The sequence below is a fragment of the Balaenoptera borealis genome (genome assembly GCF_965194805.1).
Source record: "Balaenoptera borealis genome assembly, chromosome: 11".
In the NCBI taxonomy this organism is placed as follows: domain Eukaryota; kingdom Metazoa; phylum Chordata; class Mammalia; order Artiodactyla; family Balaenopteridae; genus Balaenoptera; species Balaenoptera borealis.
Window position 1 is genome coordinate 53,613,054 of NC_138868.1, and position 20,678 is coordinate 53,633,731.

Genomic DNA, 20,678 nt, shown 5'->3' on the forward strand with positions numbered 1-20,678 from the left:
TGGGTGAGAAGACCAAAGCTCAGGGAGAGACCATGGCTTGCCAAATCTTAGACTGCTAGAGTAGTAGGACGATGAGTTAGAACTGAGATTTCTTGGCTCTTTCCACTATACCCTTTTGTCCCCCATGACTTTCTTATAGATCCCTATGCTGCCTCTGCCCATTTTCCCACTAGGCTTTAAATCCTTTGCAAGCAGGGACAAAAATCTTGTTTACCATTGTATTCACAGTACTTAGTATAGTGCCTGGCACATAGTAGAGGCTCAATAAATACTTGTGGAATGTTTAATGAGATAGGTCTTGTGCCCTTGGGTAGGTTAAAGGGGGCTTTGTCAGAATTGTCAAACTTGCAGTCTCTAGGAGGGAGGACTCTGGGAGCTGTGGAGGAAACAGATTGGCTGGTGGCTGTTGTTTAGACTAGATTCCATAGGATTAATATGGGATTTAGGGGGAGTCTAATAACCACATTGATAAAGCTTTTATACTATAAAGTTGCCTTTAGCTCTTTAATACATTAGCAGTAGCTTATGAGGATCCTTTTTATAGATTCTGTAAAAGAAAAATCTGTGTTACACTGAGTAATAATTAAGCCTTAATTAAGTAGAAATTAACTACATTATTTTGTTTTCTAATGTCCAAATACTTTAAGCCTGAGTCTGTGGTTCAGAGTGGGGTGCAGCAAAAGAGACCTGAAGTGTCTGTGCTTCCTCTAAGGTGTGTGTGTAAGGAGAGATAGAGACAGAGACTGACTGCAGACTCAGTCATATTAACTGCATGCCCAGCCAGTGTTGGAGTGAATTAAAATATGCAGACTTGTTCCTCTTTTTTAAAATGAACGAATGAAAATATAGATGCTTTCAGCAGACAGATACCAGACACATAAATGATGTGATACTGGAGGACTAGCTTTATTATTTTTTAATTAATTTATTTTATTTTTGGCTGTGTTGGGTCTTCGTTGCTGTGCACAGGCTTTCTCTAGGTGCAGCGAGTGGGGGCTACTCTTCCTTGTGGTGCATGGACTTCTCATCGCGGTGGCTTCTCTTGTTGTGGAGCATGGGCTCTAGGCACGCGGGCTTCAGTAATTGTGGCTCGTGGGCTCTAGAGCGGAGGCTCAGTAGTTGTGGCGCGCAGGCTTAGTTGCTCCGCGGCATGTGGGATCTTACTGGACCAGGGCTTGAACCTGTGTCTCCTGCATTGGCAGGCGGATTCTTAACCACTGCACCACCAGGGAAGCCCTGGAGGACTAGCTTTAGAATTGATGAAAGGAGGCAAACCAGAGAGGTGAGGGTGGAGAAACCAGTCTAGGGAGTTTTAGGGAAGTAGTGGTGTGAGCTTGAGTAAAATCAGTTGACCTCCTTCTGTATCATTTATGTAAAATGCAAGTTGTTATGCCCTACCTATTGCTGGGCAGGGGATTTCCCTGAATGATTTCTTAAGATTCTTTTCACCTCTAAAACTGAAGTGTCTAGAAGTGGCTTAGAGCAGGGTTTTTAAAGGTGGAGGAAATGTGACCAGGGCATGAAAAGGAAAGGGTAAGGGCAGTTAGTGAGTTCTGTAAAAATCTCAGGATTAGACTTAGCAAGTTATGTGTGGGGAATAGTCCAAACATTAACCATGAGGGATAGGAGACTATGAGAGAAAAATGAGGTAGTGATTTAAAAGAAATCACAAGGCTTGATGATGGCCTGGGGCAGGTCGTGTGTGTGCGTGTGTGTGCGTGTGTGTGTGTGTTGGGGGAGGGATAAAAGAATAGAAACGAATCAAGTGGATGAGCTGGTTAAGAGGACAAATCTTGTTAAGAGTATGGAGTACAGATGGAAAAGGAAGATAGCTTAAGCAGAAGTGATGTGGAATTTAAGGAGCAGGTTTTAGAGGTGTCAGTAATCTCTCTGCCATACTAAAATAGGAATATACTGGTGGTTTTCAGAGGGGTCTGGCAGGATGGTGAAGGGTAGCATCAGGGAACTAGCTTTTTCCCAGGGCTTCCTGCCATGTTCAGTACTTTACAGACCTCGTTTCCTTTAGTTCTTACATTAATCCTATAAGATTTATAACATTCTCATTTTTCAGCTAAGGAAAATGCAGTTCAAAGAGGTTACGTAACTCGCCCCAGAACTTCTCACCTGAGTAGAGTGACAGAGATGGAATTGGAACTCAGGTCTCTCTTGACTCCAAACCTGTGCTCTTTCTAGCAAACCATTGTCAGAACCCTGTGACAGAAGGCTCTGTGCTTAGCTCTTTGTCTTGAAATGATCTACCTTTACAACAGAAAGCTTCCTTCCTTCTGTTTGTTTAAAGAATTTATACCCTGTCTTGTTCTAAAAAAACACAAGGTTGTACAGAGGTGGGTAAGAAGCTGTCCAGTTATCCTGTTGTTTTAGGGGACTCAAATCCTTTTGCATTACTCTAGGCCTTTTGAAATACAGCTGTGGAAACAATGTTCCTATCCATCAGCAAACAAATACTAGTGCATGTCCAGAATAGGCAAACATGTAGAGACAGAAATTAGATCAGTGGTTGCTTAGGGCTGGAGGAGAAGGCGGGGTTTAGGAGTAATAGCTAAAGGGTATGAGGTTTCTTTATGAGGTGATGAAAATGTTTTAAAATTGTGGTGATGGTTAAATAACTCTGTGAATATACTAAAAACCATTAAATTTTACACTTTAAAAAAAGAAAGAGGGACTTCCCTGGTGGCGCAGTGGTTAAGAATCCGCCGGCCAATGCAGCGGACACGGGTTCGAGCCCTGGTCCGGGAAGATCCCACATGCCGCGGAGCAACTAAGCCTGTGCGCCACAACTACTGAGCCTGTGCTCTAGAGCCCGTGAGCCACAAGTACTGGAGCCCATGTGCCACAACTACCGAAGCCCACCCGCCTAGAGCCTGTGCTCCGCAACAAGAGAAGCCACCGCAATGAGAAGCCCGTGCACCGCAACGAAGACCCAATGCAGCCACAAATAAATAAATAAATAAATAAATAAATAAATAAGTTAGTTAGTTAAAAAAAAAGAAAGAAAGAATGCTAGTATACACAAGGCAGATAACCCAACAATAAATATACAACAGAAGGATCGTAACAAAATCTTACCCATTTCTGGGTGCATGGCAGCTACAGCTAGGCCTAAGGAAGCTGCTGCTTTTATCCAAGTACGTGTGTGGGGGTGGGAGGCCTCACACACCCAGGCTAGGGGCTGGGAGGAGGATCCTCTCAGACCTTCAGCTTCTTGGTGGAACTCAGCTCTGCCAGACCCCTGAGAGTTTGTTTAAAAAACTAATGTGGTATGGGTATGTGAGAGACAGAGAGAGTGATGAGTGAGCAATTAATAACATGAGCTATCTAATGTTTTATATCATGTAATACCATTTGAAAACCCTTTAAGCAGTGTTTTATAAGCATTAAATCTTCTAGCTTTCCAGCTGCATGTTTATACTGGCTGCTCCTCCTTTTCTTTGCTTGTAAGTCAGATGCATTGTGGTTGTGGGTATTTTTAGCTTAACTAGAAATCCCAGAAACCATCTGGTCCCTTGGCAGTGGAAATTTTAAGCTAGTTGCCTTTCAGACAATGCTGCTGTCTCTTGTTTATGACTTCATTATGTGTTTGGAAGAGAGAACTTCTCTAGACGTGCTGGGTCTATTCTATGGCAGAGTAGAGTAGAATGTAAGATCAGTATGCTGTGGTAGAAAGAGCACAGGCCTTAGAGTCTTGGAGATACAGGTTTAAACTTTGGCTTCAGCTGTGTGACCTGGAAAAATCACTTCCTTCAGTTCTTTGTCTGTAAATTGAGGATGCTGATTTATAGGGTTTCTATATGGATTAAATGAGATACAGTATATTTAAAACACACAATGCCTGATAGATAATAGATTGCTAATAAATGATGAAGTTTTCTTTCCTTTCCTTAAGGATGTCATAGGCATTTCTGTATATATTTTTATTCACTTATAAGAAATTTATTGGATATATCCACTGTGTGTTAGGCACTGTATGAGGGTTTGGGAATATAGAAATGGATGTGCACAAAGGTGGGAGGAGTAGTTACTTCCTCTATTTTTTAGCAAAAGTATTGTTTGAGCTCTTAAATCTTAGGAACATTATCAAGTTTACTGCTGATGATTCTCAGCCAGCATTGAAGCATCTTAACCTGACCAAATACTACAATAATAATATCTATATATTATGTTGATGGTTTACACGATATTTTCACATTCATGATTTTTGTGACTCTTCATGTGACAATAACAACATTGGGGGAATATAGTTATATAGGAACGAAGTTTATGTATGCTATTGAAATTGAGTTGGTATTAATTTGAAATATATTGTTTTCAATTAAGATGTTAATTGTAATTCCCCAGGGCAACCACTAAGAAAATAACTAAAACATACATAGTTAAAGAAATAAGAAGGAAATCAAAATGGTACAGTAGGAGATATCTAACACAAAAGAAGGCATTAATGGAGACATTGTGGAACAAAAAAGGTATAAGACATACAGAAAATAAATAGAAAAATTGCAGAAGTCCTTCCTTATCAGTAATTACATTAAATGTAAATGAATTAAACTCTCCAATTAAAAGGCAGAGATTGGCAGAATGGATTTTAAAACAGTATAGTCCAAATATATGATGAGACTCACTTTAGATCCAGAGACAGAGGTAGGTTGAAAGTGAAAGATGTAAACAGTGACCAAAAGAGAACTAGAATAGCTATACAATATCAGACAACGTAGACTTCAGGACAAAAATAATTACAAGAGACAAAGAGAGGCATTGTATAATTATAAAAGGGTCAATCCTCAAGAAGATATAACAGCTGTAAACACATGTACACCTAATTATGGGTCCATAAATTATGTGAAGCAAAAACTGAAAGAATTAAGGGAAATAATAGACATTTTAATATTAATAGTTGGAGACTTTAACACCCACTTTCAATGATGGGTAGACTATACAGATGAAAGATAAACAAAGGATATAGAAGACTTGAATAATACTGTATACCTAGCTAGAAACAAAATACCTAACTGATTCAAGAAGAAATTGAAAATCTGAATAGACCTATAACAAGTGAAAAGGTTGAACCAGTAATCAAAAAACATCTGGCAAAGAAAAGCCCAGGACCAGATGGCTTCACTGGTGTTACTACCAAGCATTTAAAAAAGAATCAACATGAATGTTTCTCAGACTCTTTCAAAAATTAGAAGAGGAGTGAACACTTCCCGACTCATTCATTCTTTGAAGCCAGTATTACCCTGATACCAAAGCTATATGCAGACATCACAAGAAAAGAAAACTACAGACCAATATCCTTTATGAATCTATATTCCAACACACCATTGGAGGAAAAAAAGTACAAGCTTTGATGCATTAGAGAGGGTAAGAGAAACACTTTGACTTAACCTGCATCACCCCTACCCCAAGGCAGCAGAACTCAAGTTCAAGAGAGATTTTCCTGGCTGGTGATTGCCCCTGTGGGAGAAAGTAAGAGCATGTGAGTGAACACCTGGCTTCTCCAACTGTATAAGAAGCCCATTTCTCTCCTGCCTCAACCAGAGTATTGAATCATGATCTACATGACCTAGGGGAAGGAAGAGTCTGGGAAAGCAGCAGATAGGACTCTCAGAGGGCATTAAAGGGATGAGGATCTTACTAACTACATTACAGACTCCACCCCAAGTCACTGGGGAAGCCTCACCTGTGGATCCTCCCAACTGGCCCATGGGCACTCCCATCGCTCCACATGCCTCATTCACACATGCTTCCACCCTGTGGCCAGTTCCTTGTGCATGCTCCCAGTGGCAGTGAGCGAGTTTTGGCAGATGGCCAGTAAGCATGTGTAGAAAGCCAGCTAGAATCTGTGGGCAAGGGAGAGACCACAAATGAGCTTTATTGCCACCCTTGGGAAAACAAAATGGAGGCTGTCAGCTTTCGGCCTGGTGTGTTGGAGGATCAAGAGAAGGCATACAAACTTGAGAATTTTGCCACAGAGGGAGAAAGCAAGGAGCTGATGTATCCATAGAAGATCTGAGAAAATCCCAGCATCCCTACCAGAGCTGTTGGAAGGTTTTTCTCTCCTGAAGGCAGTTAGTAAAGTTCAGAGGAGGTGACTGCTACTTCAAATGTGAGGACAGCAATGCAAAACATCAAGGAACATGAAAAATCAAGGAAACATGACAGCATCAAAAGATCACAACAATCTTCCAGTATTGGATCCCAAAAAACATGGAGATCTGTGATTTATCCAACAAAGACTTCAAATTAGCTGTTTTAAGGAAGCTCAATGAGCTACAAGATATGGGGATATATGTATACGTATAGCCGATTCACCTTGTTGTACAGTAGAAACTAACACAACACTGTAAAGCAATTATACTCCAATAAAGATGTAAAACTAAATTAATTAATTAATAAGAGCTGAGAACTTCCCAAATCTGGGGAGAGATTTGGATATCTAAGTTTGTGAAGCTCATAGGTCACCAAACAAACTCAACTTAAAGCCATTCTCTCCAAGACACTGTATTATCAGGCCACCCAAGATGGCTGTTCTCTTGCTCTCTGTACATCCCCTGCTCAACCAGTCCCTGCTTCACCTACACCCTACTCACATAACCGACCTTCCCTCTTAATCATAGAGCCTAATCAGTAAATGCCTATATACTTGTACCCCCTCCCCCCTCCCCATCTAGTGATTGTTCTAATCTTTAGATCAGAACATCTCCACCATGATAGCTTATCAAAGGGGCAGTAAGGGGCATGCTCCTCTGCTCATTTCCCTGGTAACTGATGAGCCAACATGACATCAATTCCCCCTATAACTGGTAACCTTCCTCTCCCCCTCGTAGTGAAGACCACTGCCATGTCTTGCCCACTGTCTGCTGCACCCAGTGGGGTGTCACTCCAGGACCTTGCTTCAGACATGTGAGATCCCTGTTTAATCCCATTAAACTATTGATGTCTCTGTTGCTGACTCTGGGCTCTTTCTTCCGTCTTGAGGCTGGGCAAGTACAGGGCTTGCAGGCCTACAGGGTATGGCTCAACAGACACATTATGATAAAACTGTCAAATATAAAAGACAAAGTGAGCATCTTAAAAGCAGCAAGAGAAAAGGATTATAACTTACAAGGGAACTCACATAAGGCTATCAGTAGAATTCTCAACAGAAACGATACAGTCCAGAAGAGTAGGATGATATATTCAGAGCACTGAAAGGAAAAAAAAAAACTGCCAACCAAAATACTCTGTCTAGTAAAATTGCACTTCATATATGAAGGAGAGGTAAAGACTTTCCCAGACACACAAAAGCTGAGGGAGTTCACCACCACTAGACCTGCCTTACAAGAAATGCTGAAAGGAGTTCTTCAGGCTGAAACAAAATTATACTAATTAGTAACATGAAAACATATGAAAATATACAACACTCTGGTAAAGGTAAGTATATAGTCAAATTAAGAATACTTTAATAATGTAAACATGGTGATATGTTAACCACTTAACTCTAGTATAAATGTTAAAAGGACAAGAGTTTTAAAAATAACTATAGCTAAACTAATTTGTTAATGAATACACAATATAAAAAGACATCAAGTGTTTTGTGACATTGAAATGTTTTGTGACATTAGAAACAAAATGGATGTTTTGTGACATTAGAAACAAAATGGAGGAGAGTAAAAGGGTAAAGTTTTGTATGCGATCAAAGTTAAGTTGTTATCAAGCGTAAAATAGACTCTTATATCTATAAGATGTTTTATGTAAACCTCATGATAGCCACAAAGCAAAAACCTACAGTGGATTCACATAAAATAAAAAGGGAAGCAAAGCATACCTCTATAGAAAATCATCAATTCACAAAGGAAGGCCACAAGAGAGGGATAAAGGAACAAGAGAACTACAAAACAGCTAGAAAACAATGACTAAGATGACATTAGTAAATCCTTACCTATCAATAATCACTCTAAATGTAAATGGATTAAATTCTCCAATCAAAAGGCATAGAGTGGACTTGCACAAGCCTCTTAGATAGCCTCATCCACCAGAGGGCAGACAGCAGAAGCAAGAAGAACTACAATCCTGCAGCCCGTGGAACAAAAACCACATTCACAGAAAAATAGACAAGATGAGAAGGCAGAGGGCTATGTACCAGATGAAGGAACAAGATAAAACTCCAGAAAAAAAAAACTAAATGAAGTGGAGATAGGCAACCTTCCAGGAAAAGAATTCAGAATAATGATAGTCAAGATGATCCAGGATCTCGGAAAAAGAATGGAGGCAAAGATCGAGAAGATGCAAGAAATGTTTAAAAAAGACCTAGAAGAATTAAATAACAAACAAACAGAGATGAACAATACAATAACTGAAATGAAAACTACACTAGAAGGAATCAATAGCAGAATAACTGAGGCAGAAGAACGCATAAGTGACCTGGAAGACAGAATGGTGGAATTCACTGCTGTAGAACAGAATAAAGAAAAAAGAATGAAAAGAAATGAAGACAGAAGAGAGAAAGGACCCGAGAAAATATTTGAAGAGATTATAGTCAAAAACTTCCCTAACTTAGGAAAGGAAATAGCCACCCAAGTCCAGGAAGCACAGAGAGTCCCATACAGGATAAACCCAAGGAGAAACATGCTGAGACACATAGTAATCAAACTGGCAAAAATTAAAGACAAAGAAAAATTATTGAAAGCAGCAAGGGAAAAACGACAAATAACATACAAGGGAACTCACATAAGGTTAACAGCTGATATCTTAGCAGAAACTCTAGAAGCCAGAGGGAGTGGCATGATATACTTAAAGTGATGAAAGGGAAGAACCTACAACCAAGATTACTCTACCCAGCAAGAATCTCATTCAGATTCCATGGAGAAATCAAAAGCTTCACAGACAAGCAAAAGCTAAGAGAATTCAGCACCACAAAATCAGCTCTGCAACAAATGCTAAAGGAACTTCTCTAAGTGGGAAACACAAGAGAAGAAAAGGACCTACAAAAACAAACCCAAAACAATTAAGAAAATGGTCATAGGAACATACATATCGATAATTACCTTAAACGTGAATGGATTAAATGTTCCAACCAAAAGACACAGGCTTGCTGAATGGATACAAAAACAAGACCCATATATATGCTGTCTAAAAGAGACCCACTTCAGACGTAGGGCCACATACAGACTGAAAGTGAGGGGATGGAAAAAGATATTCCATGCAAATGGAAATCAAAAGAAAGCTGGAGTAGCAATACTCATATCAGATAAAATAGACTTTAAAATAAAGAATGTTACAAGAGACCAGGGAGGACACTACATAATGATCAAGGGATCAATCCAAGAAGATATAACAATTATAAATATATATGCACCCAAGATAGGAGCACCTCAATACATAAGGTAACTGCTAACAGCTCTAAAAGAGGAAATCGACAGTAACACAATAATAGTGGGGGACTTTAACACCTCACTTACGCCAATGGACAGATCATCCAAAATGAAAATAAATAAGGAAACAGAAGCTTTAAATGACACAACAGACCAGATAGATTTAATTGATATTTATAGGACATTCCATCCCAAAACAGCAGATTACACTTCCTTCTCAAGTACACACGGAACATTCTGCAGGATAGATCACATCTTGGGTCACAAATCAAGCCACAGTAAATTTAAGAAAATTGAAATCATATCAAGTATCTTTTCTGACCACAAGCTATGAGATTAGAAATGAATTACAGGGAAAAAAACATAAAAAACAGAAACACATGGAGACTAAATAGTATGTTACTAAATAACCAAGAGATCAATGAAGAAATCAAAGAGGAAATCAAAAAATACTTAGAGACAAATGACAATGAAAACACCACGATCCAAAACCTATGGGATGCAGCAAAAGCAGTTCTAAGAGGGAAGTTTATAGCTATACAAGCCTACTTGTATAGGCTCAAGAAACAAGAAAAATCTCAAATATACAATCTGACCTTACACCTAAAGGAACTAGAGATAGAAGAACAAACAAAACCCGAAGTTAGCAGAAGGAAAGAAATCATAAAGATCAGAGCAGAAATAAATGAAATAGAAACAAAAAAACAATAGCAAGGATCAATACAACTAAAAGCTGGTTCTTTGAGAAAATAAACAAAATTGATAAACCATTAGCCAGATTCATCAAGAAAAAGAGGGAGAGGACTCAAATCAATAAAATTAGAAATGAAAAGGGAGAAGTTACAACAGACACTGCAGAAATACAAAGCATCCTAAGAGACAAGCAACTCTATGCCAATAAAATGGACAACCTGGCAGAAATGGACAAATTCTTAGAAAGGTATAACCTTCCAAGACTGAACCAGGAAGAAATAGGAAATATGAACAGACTAGTCACAAGTAATGAAATTGAAACTGTGATTAAAAATCTGTCAACAAACAAAAGTCCAGGACCAGATGGCTTCACAGGTGAATTCTATCAAACATTTAGAGAATAGCTAACACCCATCCTTCTCAAACTCTTCCAAAAAATTGCGGAGGAAGGAACACTCCCAAACTCATTCTATGAGGCCACCATCACCCTGATACCAAAACCAGACAAAGAGACTACAAAAAAAGAAAACTACAGACCAATATCACTGATGAATATAGATGCAAAAATCCTCAACAAAATACTAGCAAACAGAATCCAACAACACATTAAAAGGATCATACACCATGATCAAGTGGGATTTATCCCAGGGATGCAAGGATTCTTCAATATATGTAAATCAATCAATGTGATACACCATATTAACAAATTGAAGAAGAAAAACCATATGATCATCTCAATAGATGCAGAAAAAGCTTTTGACAAAATTCAACACCCATTTATGATAAAAACTCTCCAGAAAGTGGGCATAGAGGGAACCTACCTCAACATAATAAATACCATATATGACAAACCCACAGCAAACATCATTCTCAGTGGTGAAAAACTGAAAGCATTTGCTCTAAGATCAGGAACAAGACAAGGATGTCCACTCTCACCACTATTATTCAACATAGTTTGGGAAGTCCTAACCACGGCAATCAGAGAAGAAAAAGAAATAAAAGGAATACAAATTGGAAAAGAAGAAGTAAAACTGTCACTGTTTGCAGATGACATGATACTATACATAGAGAATCCTAAAGATGCCACCAGAAAACTACTAGAGCTAATCAATGAATTTGGTAAAGTAGCAGGATACAAAATTAATGCACAGAAATCTCTTGCATTCCTATACACGAATGATGAAAAATCTGAAAGAGAAATTAAGGAAACACTCCCATTTACCACTGCAACAAAAAGAATAAAATACCTAGGAATAAACCTACCTAGGGAGACAAAAGATCTGTATGCAGAAAACTCTAAGACACTGATGAAAGAAATTAAAGATGATACCAACAGGTGGAGAGATATACCATGTTCTTGGGTTGGAAGAATGAATATTGTGAAAATGACTGTACTACCCAAAGCAATCTACAGTTTCAGTGCAATTCCTATCAAATTACCAGTGGCATTTTTTACGGAACTAGAACAAAAAATCTTAAAATTTGTATGGAAACACAAAAGACCCCGAATAGCCAAAGTAGTCTTGAGGGAAAAAATTGGAGCTGGAGGAATCAGGCTCCCTGACTTCAGAGTATACTTCAAAACTACAGTAATCAAGACAATATGGTACTGGCACAAAAACAGAAATATAGATCAATGGAACAAGATAGAAAGCCCAGAGATAAACCCACGCACCTATGGTCAACTAATCTATGACAAAGGAGGCAAGGATATACAATGCAGGAAAGGCAGTCTCTTCAATAAGTGGTGCTGGGAAAACTGGACAGCTACATGTAAAAGAATGAAATTAGAACATTCCCTAACACCACACACAAAAATAAACTCAAAATGGATTCGAGACCTCAATGTAAGACCGGACACTATAAAACTCTTAGAGGAAAACATAGGAAGAACACTCTTTGACATATACATCACAGCAAGATCTTTTTTGATCCACCTCCTAGAGTAATGGAAATGAAACCAAAAATAAACAAATGGGACCTAATGAAACTTCAAAGCTTTTGCACAGCAAAGGAAACTGTAAACAAGACGAAAAGACAACCCTCAGAATGGGAGAAAATATTTGCAAACGAATCAACGGACAAAGGATTAATCTCCAAAATATATAAACAGCTCATGCAGCTCAATATTAAAGAAACAAGCAACCCAATCCAAAAATGGGCAGAAGACCTAAGGAGACATTTCTCCAAAGAAGACATACAGATGGCCAAGAAGCACATAAAAAGCTGCTCAACATCACTAATTATTAGAGAAATGCAAATCAAAACTACAATGAGGTATCACCTCACACCAGTTTGAATGGGCATCATCAGAAAATGTACAAACAACAAATGCTGGAGAGGGTGTGAAGAAAAGGGAACCGTCTTGCATTGTTGGTGGGAATGTAAATTGATACAGCCACCTTGGAGAACAGTATGGAGGTTCCTTAAAAAACGAAAAATTGAATTACCATATGATCCAGCAATCCCACTACTGGGCATATACCCAGAGAAAACTATAATTCAAAAAGACACATGCACCCCAATGTTCATTGCAGCACTATTTACAATAGCCAGGTCATGGAAGTAACCTAAATGCCCATCGACAGACGAATGGATAAAGAAGATGTGGTACATATATACAATGGAATATTACTCAACCATAAAAAGGAACGAAATTGGGTCATTTGTAGAGACATGGATGGATCTAGAGACTGTCATACAGAGTGAAGTAAGTTAGAAAGAGAAAAACAAATATCGTATATTGACGCATATATGTGGAACCTAGAAAAATGGTACAGATGAACTGGTTTGCAGGGCAGAAATTGAGACACAGATGTAGAGAACAAACGTATGGACACCAAGGGGGGAAAACGGTGGGGGGTTGTCTGTGTGATGAATTGGGCTGTTGGGATTGACATGTATTCACTGATGTGTGTAAAATTGACGACTAATAAAAAAAAAGGTCATAGAGTGGCTGGATGAATAAAAAAACAAGACTCAACTATATGCTGCCTACTAGTGACTCACTTCAACTTTACTGATACACATAGGCTCAAAGTGAAAGGGTGGGAAAAGACATTCCATACAAATGAAAACTGAAGTGGGAAAAGAGAGTGGGAGTAGCTCATTTTATATCAGAGAAAATGGACTTTAAGCCAAAAATGGTAACAACAGACAAAGAAGGGCATTATATAATGAAAAAGAGGTCAATTTATCAAGAAGATAAAACAGTTGTAAATATATATGCACCCAGAATTGGAGCACCTAAATATATTAAGCAAATACTAACAGATCTGAAGGGAGAAATAGACAACAATACAATATTAGTAGAGGACTCCAGCAGCTTACTTAAATCAACAATGGATAGATCATCCAGACAGGAAATCAGTAAGGAAATGTTGGAACTGAACTATATTTTAGACCAAATGGACCAAACAGACATATACAGAACATTCCATCCAACAGCAGCAGAGTACACATTCTTCTCAAGTGCCTATGGAACATTCTCTAGGATAGATCTTACAAGTCACAAAACAAGTCAGCAAATTTAAGAAGATTGAAATCATACAAAGTATCTTTTCTGAGCAGAATGGTGTGAAACTAGAAATGAATAACAGGAGGAAAACTGGAAAATTCACAGATATAGGGGCATTAATCAGCAATTAGTCAACCAGTTAGTCAAAGAAGAAATCAAAAGGGAAATAAAAAATATCTTGAAAGAAGCAAAAATGGAAACACAACATACCAAACTCATGGGATGCAGCAAAAGCAGTTCTGAGAGGGAAGCATAATATATAGTGATAAACACCTATGTTAAGAAAAAAGAAAGATCTCAAGTAAACAACCTAACTTTATACCTCAAGGAACTAGAAAAAGAAGAGCAAATTAAGGCCAAGGTTGCAGAAGGAAGGAAATAACAAAGTCCAGAGCAGAAATAAATGGAAACCAGAAAAAAAATAGAAAAGATCAATGAGACTGAGAGCTGATTTTTTTAAAAGATAAAATTACCAAACTTTTAGCTGGGCTAACTAAGGAAAAAGGCTCAAAAAAATAAAATCAGAAATGCAAGAGGAGACATCACAGGTGATACCACAGAAGTACAAAGAATCCCAAGAGACTACTGTGAACAATTATATGCCAACAAATTGGATAACCTAAAAGAAATGGATAAATTCCTAGAAACATAACAACCAACCAAGATTGAATCATGAAGAAATAGAAGATCTGAACAGAGTAATGAAATTGAGTATTGAGTAATGAAATTGAAATTAGTAATGAAATTGAATCGGTAATAAAATACCTTCCAACAAAGAAAAGCCCAAGACCAGATGGTTTCCCTGGTGAATTCTACCAAACATTTAAAGAAGATTTAATGCTGGTCCTTCTCTAACTCTTCCAAAAAATTGTAGGGGAGAGAACACTCCTAAACTCACTTTATGAATCCAGCATTACCCTGATACCAAAGCCAAATAAGGACACCACAAGAAAAGAAAACTAGAGGTCAATATCCCTGATTAATATAGATGCAAATATTCCAAATAGAATATTAGCAAACTGAATTCAACAGCACATTGAAAGGCTCATACACCATGACCAAGTGGTATTATCCTTGGGTTGCAAGGATGGTTCAACATAGGTAAATCAGTAAATGTGATACACCACATTAATAGAATGAAAGATGATGGGACTTCCCTGGTGATGCAGTGGTTAAGAATCTGCCTGCCAATGCAGGGGACACGGGTTTGAGCCCTGGTCCGGGAAGATCCCACATGCTGTGGAGCAACTAAGCCCATGCGCCACAACTACTGAGCCTGCGCTCTAGAGCCTGCGAGCCACAACTGCTGGGCCCACATGCTGCAATTACTGAAGCCCGCGCTCCTAGAGCCCGTGCTCCGCAACAAGAGAAGCCACTGCAATGAGAAGCCCACGCACCCCAACAAAGAGTAGCCCCCGCTCACCGCAACTAGAGAAAGCCCGCGCATAGCAATGAAGACCCAACACAGCCAAAAATAAAAATTAGGAAAAAAAAGACATAAGGGGAAAGCTCTTTGACATTGGTCTCACAACAGTATTTTGGAGATGACACTAAGCAACAAAAGCAAAAATAAGTAAGTGGGGCTACATAAGACTAAAAAGCTTCTGCACAGCAAAAGAAAATCAACAAAATGAAAAGGCAACCTATGGAATGGGAGGAAATATTTGCAAATTTTCTATTTGATAAGGGGTTAATATCCAAAATATATAAGGAACTCATACAATTCAAAAGCAAACATTCCAAGCAATCCAGTTAAAAATTGGCAGAGGAACTGAACGTTTTCCGAAGAAGACATACAGATGGCCAACAGTTACATGGAAAGTTGCTCAGCGTCACTAATTATCAGTGAAATGTAAATCAAAACCACAATGAGATATCACCTCACACCTGTTAGAATGGCTGTCCTCAAGAATATGAGATGATGAGTGTTGGCAAAGATGTAGAGAAAGGGAAGGAACCGTTGTGCACTGTTAGTAGGAATGTAAACTGGTGCAGCCACTGTGGAAAACAGTATGGAGGGTCCTCAAAAAATTGAAAATAGAACTACCATATGATCCAGCAATCCCACTTCTGGGTATGTATCCAAAGAAATGAAATCAGGATCTCAAAGAGATATCTGCACTCCCACGTTCATTGCAGCATTATTCACAATAGCCAAGATATGGAAACAATCTTTAAGTGTCCATACGTGGATGAATTGATAAAGAAAATGTGAGATAGATATGGGTGTGTGTGTGTGTGTGTGTGTGTTTATATATAATTCAGCCATGAGATAGAAGAAAATCCTGCCATTTTCAACAACATGGATGGACCTTGAGGGCATTGTGCTAAGTGAAGTAAGTCAGAGAGAAAGACAGATATTGTATGTCACTTATAAATGGAATCTTAAAAAGCCAAACTCATAAAAACAGAGAGTATAATGGTGGTTGCCAGAGGGTGGGGGAAATGGGGAGATGTTGGTCACAGGGTACAAACTTCCAGTTGTAAGATGAGTAAGTTCTGGGCATCTAATGTACAACATGGTGATTATAGTCAACAATACTGTATTATGTATTTGAAAGTTGCTAAGAGAGTAGATCTTAAATGTTCTCACCACAAAAAATAAATGGTAATTATGTGAGGTGATGGAGGTGTTAACTATCCTTACCATGGAATCATTTCACAATATATGTGTATCAAATCTCAACACATTGTACACTTTAAACTTACACAATGTTATATGTCAAACATATCTCAGTAAAAATGGGAGAAAAGAAAAAGCATCCAGATTGCAAAGGAAGAAGTATTCTTCCTTTCACCTCTCTATTCACAGATGATATGGTATTATTCGTAGAAGATCCTAAGGAATTCATGAAAAAACTATTAGAGCTAATAAACAAATTTAGCAAAGTTGCAGGATACAAGATCACCACACAAAAATCAGTTGCATTTTTGTATATTAGCAGTGAACAATGTGAAACTGTAATTAGGGAGGTAATTTCATTTACAGTAGCATCAAAAAAACAAAAACCCATCAACCTAAATTAGGAATCAACCTAAATGCCCATCGACAGACGAATGGATAAAGAAGATGTGGTACATATATACAGTGGAATATTACTCAGCCATAAAAAGGAACGAAATTGGGTCATTTGTAGAGACGTGGATGGATCTAGAGACTGTCATACAGAGTGAAGTAAGCCAGAAAGAGAAAAACAAATATTGTATATTAACACATATATGTGGAACCTAGAAAAATGGTACAGATGAACCGGTTTGCAGGGCAGAAATTGAGACACAGATGTAGAGAACAAACATATGGACACAAGGGGGGAAAGTGGCGGCGGGGTGGGGGTGGTGGTGTGATGAATTGGGCAATTGGGATTGACATGTATACACTGATGTGTATAAAATAGATAACTAATAAGAATCTGCTGTATAAAAAATAAATTAATTAAAATACAAAAATTCAAAAAACAAAAACAAAAACCCAGAATAGTTATGAATAAATTTAACCAAGGAGGTGCAAGACATGTACACTAAAAACTACAAAACGTTGAAAGAAATTAAAGAAGACTTTAAGAAATGAAAAGATTTTCTGTGCTCATGGATTAGAAGACTTAATATTGTTAATATGGCAGTACTTCCCAATTTGTTTTTTACACATTCATTACAATACCTATTTAAATTCCAATCTCTTTTTTCACAGAAATGAATCAGCTGACCCTGAAATTCACATGGAATTGCAAAGGATCCCAAATAGCTAAAACAATCCTGAAAAAGAACAAAGGTGGAGGACTCACACTTCCTGATTTCAAAACTTACCGCAAAGCTACAGAAATCAATAGTATGGTTCTGAAATAAGGGAAGATATATCAATCAGTGGAATAGAATTGAGAGTCCAGGAATAAACCCATACATCTGTGGTCAGTTGATTGTCAGTAATGGTGCCAAGACCATTCAGTGGAGGGAAGAAGAGTCTCTTCACATATGGTGCCGAGACTACTGGATATCCACATGCTAAAGAATGAAGTTGGACTCCAACTTCACACCATGTACAAAAATTAAGTCAAACTGATTTAGATACCTAAATGTAAGAGATAAAACTATGAAACTTTTAAAAGAAAACACTTGAAGAGTTTAGTTGTATAATTACTGCTCTCTTATAGCCCTTTTGTGGTATGTTGTGGTGAACTTCAGTGACTGGCTGCTTCTGTGGGTCAAAATTATCTTTTCATCAACCTGTCTCAAGTGCTTTGCACAGAGTTGGTGCTCAGCAAAGTCTGCTGATCAAATGAATGGAAGAGATAATGACGGTTTCAGCCATACTGAGGTTTACCAAAAAGATTTTAGATTGTCAGAAACTATTTAGGTGTCCTTGTTGTGTGCTTGAGTGCTGCAAGTGTGAGTTTCTTCCCTGGGCCTTTTCTCTCACCAAAACAGAGTTTAGAGGGTATGTTAAGAAGTTCTCCCCAGCAACAAGTAGTTGTCATTTGTACATCAGATAACTTGGGCATGTCGCCAGTGTCTTTAAATTTGACTGTTATTGCTGACAAAATGGATGCATAGCCTGTTTTTTGAAAAGTATATATATTAAGCTAATTGTAAATTTTGGAATGTTTGGACCTTAAAGTATAGATCCAGCCTCAGTTTGAACACCTCTAATGACATGGAGCTTAGTACTTCCCAAGGCAGATATCATTGAACTGCTCTTACTATTGAAAGTTATAAAGTTCTTTCTTATGTTGATCAGGAAATCTTTTCCTTTAAGTTTGTACTTGTTTCTCCAATGGAATCATGTGAAACAAGTCACATATTTGACATAGTAATGCTGTCTCTTTCAGCTCTATATCCATTCCTCTTGACCCAAAGTAAATGTTATTCATCCCAGCATTTTAACATACTGTACAGTTTACTTTTGGGTAACTTGCACCACTGACAGTTTGTGTGAGTTCTGGGAATGCAAATGAATTTCAGTATTATTCTAGGTAAAATACAAACCAAGCTGACTTGTAAGCAGCTGCCTTTATAGGGTAATGTTGAAGTTTCCTACTTGCTCCAAAATATACCTCCCACCAGATGGTACAACTCTCACATTATTTTTATTTTTTGGTTCAGTGTTGAATTTTCTTGGTAAAATGCAAACATGTGATACAGGTTGGCCATCATTTTCTCCTATTAATACCATAGCATAGATTAGTTCATCAGATTGGAGCCATCTAGCAAGGTGATGTGGCTATGAGACATAGGATGAGAGGGGTTTGAATGGGAGGAATAACACAGAAATGCTGGAATAGGTAGGCTAGGCCTTCACTAGAGATGTAGGGAGAGGAGAGGAACTCTGGGAATGTATACCTTATTACCTCCTTTATAAGTTTTCTCTGAACTAATCTGGCATAGTAAAATTTTAAATCTTTTGCTCAAAAGAGTAGATATGATTATTCCATTCCAGAGCTAAATAGAATCACTCAAGGAAATAATTTCTGTTTGGGATCATCTATGTGGCCATGTGTCCATCTTGCCTTCTGGCAAATTCTTATTTATCCTTCAAAATATATATGCCATAGGAAGGCTTTTGCAACCCTGCTCTCACTCCATCCCAGGTAATTAATAACTCTCTCTTTTATGCCATTCTTAGGCATAATTTTGTTGTTGTACCATTTCACTGTATTGTATTGAATTATTTGTCTGCTTCACTGGACTCTGATTCCTTGAAGACCTAGACTGTACCTCATTCTTTTCTGTATTTCCAGTGCCGAGATAGTGCTCATCAGTGACTGGCATATAGTAAGTGTATGTTAAATGCTTATAGAGCAGAGTTGTATCACAGGTAAAATATCTCTTGCAAACATTTGTAAAAGCATTAGTCTCACCAGACATGTATTAGGCAAGAGTTGGAGAGTAGAAAACAAAGGTGAGTAATAAGATAGTCAAGAATCCCTACTTACAGTCTCTGGGGCAGGTGACAGTCATCTGTACATAATTCTTACACAGTAAGATTAATGTTATAATATAGGTAATTTGGTTTTTGGTTTGCATTGTAAAGTCATAATGTAATGCATGCATAAGACAAAAAAAGAAAAGTCATGTGTTCTTGAAACCTCTTAATTCCAAAGGATGTAGGCCTTTGGAAGCTCAAATGTAATGGATTAAGGGAGAGACTATATTTAATTTTTACTCCTTGCATAGGAATCTAGTGCATTGCTATGCATTTTATAAGTTCTTAAATATTTGTTTCATGGCTGATTTAGATTGCTTGAGGAGAGGTTTGGGCCTAATCAAAGGAAAAAAATGTATTGTTTGTAAAGGTGATTTAATACTGTATCCACCCTATTAAGGAAGGTGAGGTGTCCCTACATTTCTCTAAGCGTGAGTGAAATAGCCATTGGTCTTGCGTTACTTAGGCAGGATCTGAGTTTGGAAACAAAGGCTTAAACCAGATGTCCTCTCTGGAGAATTCCCTCTCTCTTTGGACAGGATTTGTTCTTAGAATGTATTTTGTTAATAAATTAATTCATTTTCTATTGTAGCTGCGTGGCTTTGAAAGCACAGAAGAGATTGTCATTCTTTTTCCTTAGCAATCATGGGCTACTTTTGACTATTTGTCTTTTATTTATTCTCTTTTAGGAACCTAAATTCCAAGATGGAAAGGAGTCAGAGCTGCAGTGACACTGGTCAGGACAGAGTGAAGGGCAGACTGAGAGCAGCCCCAACCAGCAAAGCCAAGGTAGACCTCAGACACAGGCTTCTGGGACTCTCTAGTCCCGTCCTGCACACGGCCACAGGAGAAACTGTTCCAGATGAGAAGAGGCAGAATGGGTCCTAGGCATACTGATTATGTTGGAGAATTTTATAAAATAGATGTGAAGGAAGAGAGTTTGAATTAGTAGCCAGATGGGTGGAATGAGGGCCACTAGAAGAACCTTCTTAAAAGTTCTGGATGAGTTATTTTTCCCCCAGAATTTTCAATTTCATTAATTGTTTTAAGTATGTAGGAATTTCTGCAAATGGTGGGTGCGTTCTAGGTTAGGGATTTTCCACATTTCTTAGGCTCATATGATCCTTTATCCCTTTTCTTACCCTTTTCCTCCCTATCCCTCTACCATCAAGAAGGAATTACG

General features: G+C 38.1%; 1 protein-coding gene across 1 annotated transcript in view; it reads left to right on the forward strand.

Moving 5' to 3' along the window:
* RNF169 (ring finger protein 169) overlaps positions 1–20,678 on the forward strand; it is a 91,890-nt gene that overhangs the window by 63,345 nt on the left and 7,867 nt on the right. The window contains exon 5 of the mRNA XM_082343158.1: positions 20,185–20,284. Within this exon, the coding sequence (XP_082199284.1) occupies positions 20,185–20,284 (100 nt within the window). The remainder of the gene's footprint in view (positions 1–20,184; positions 20,285–20,678) is intronic.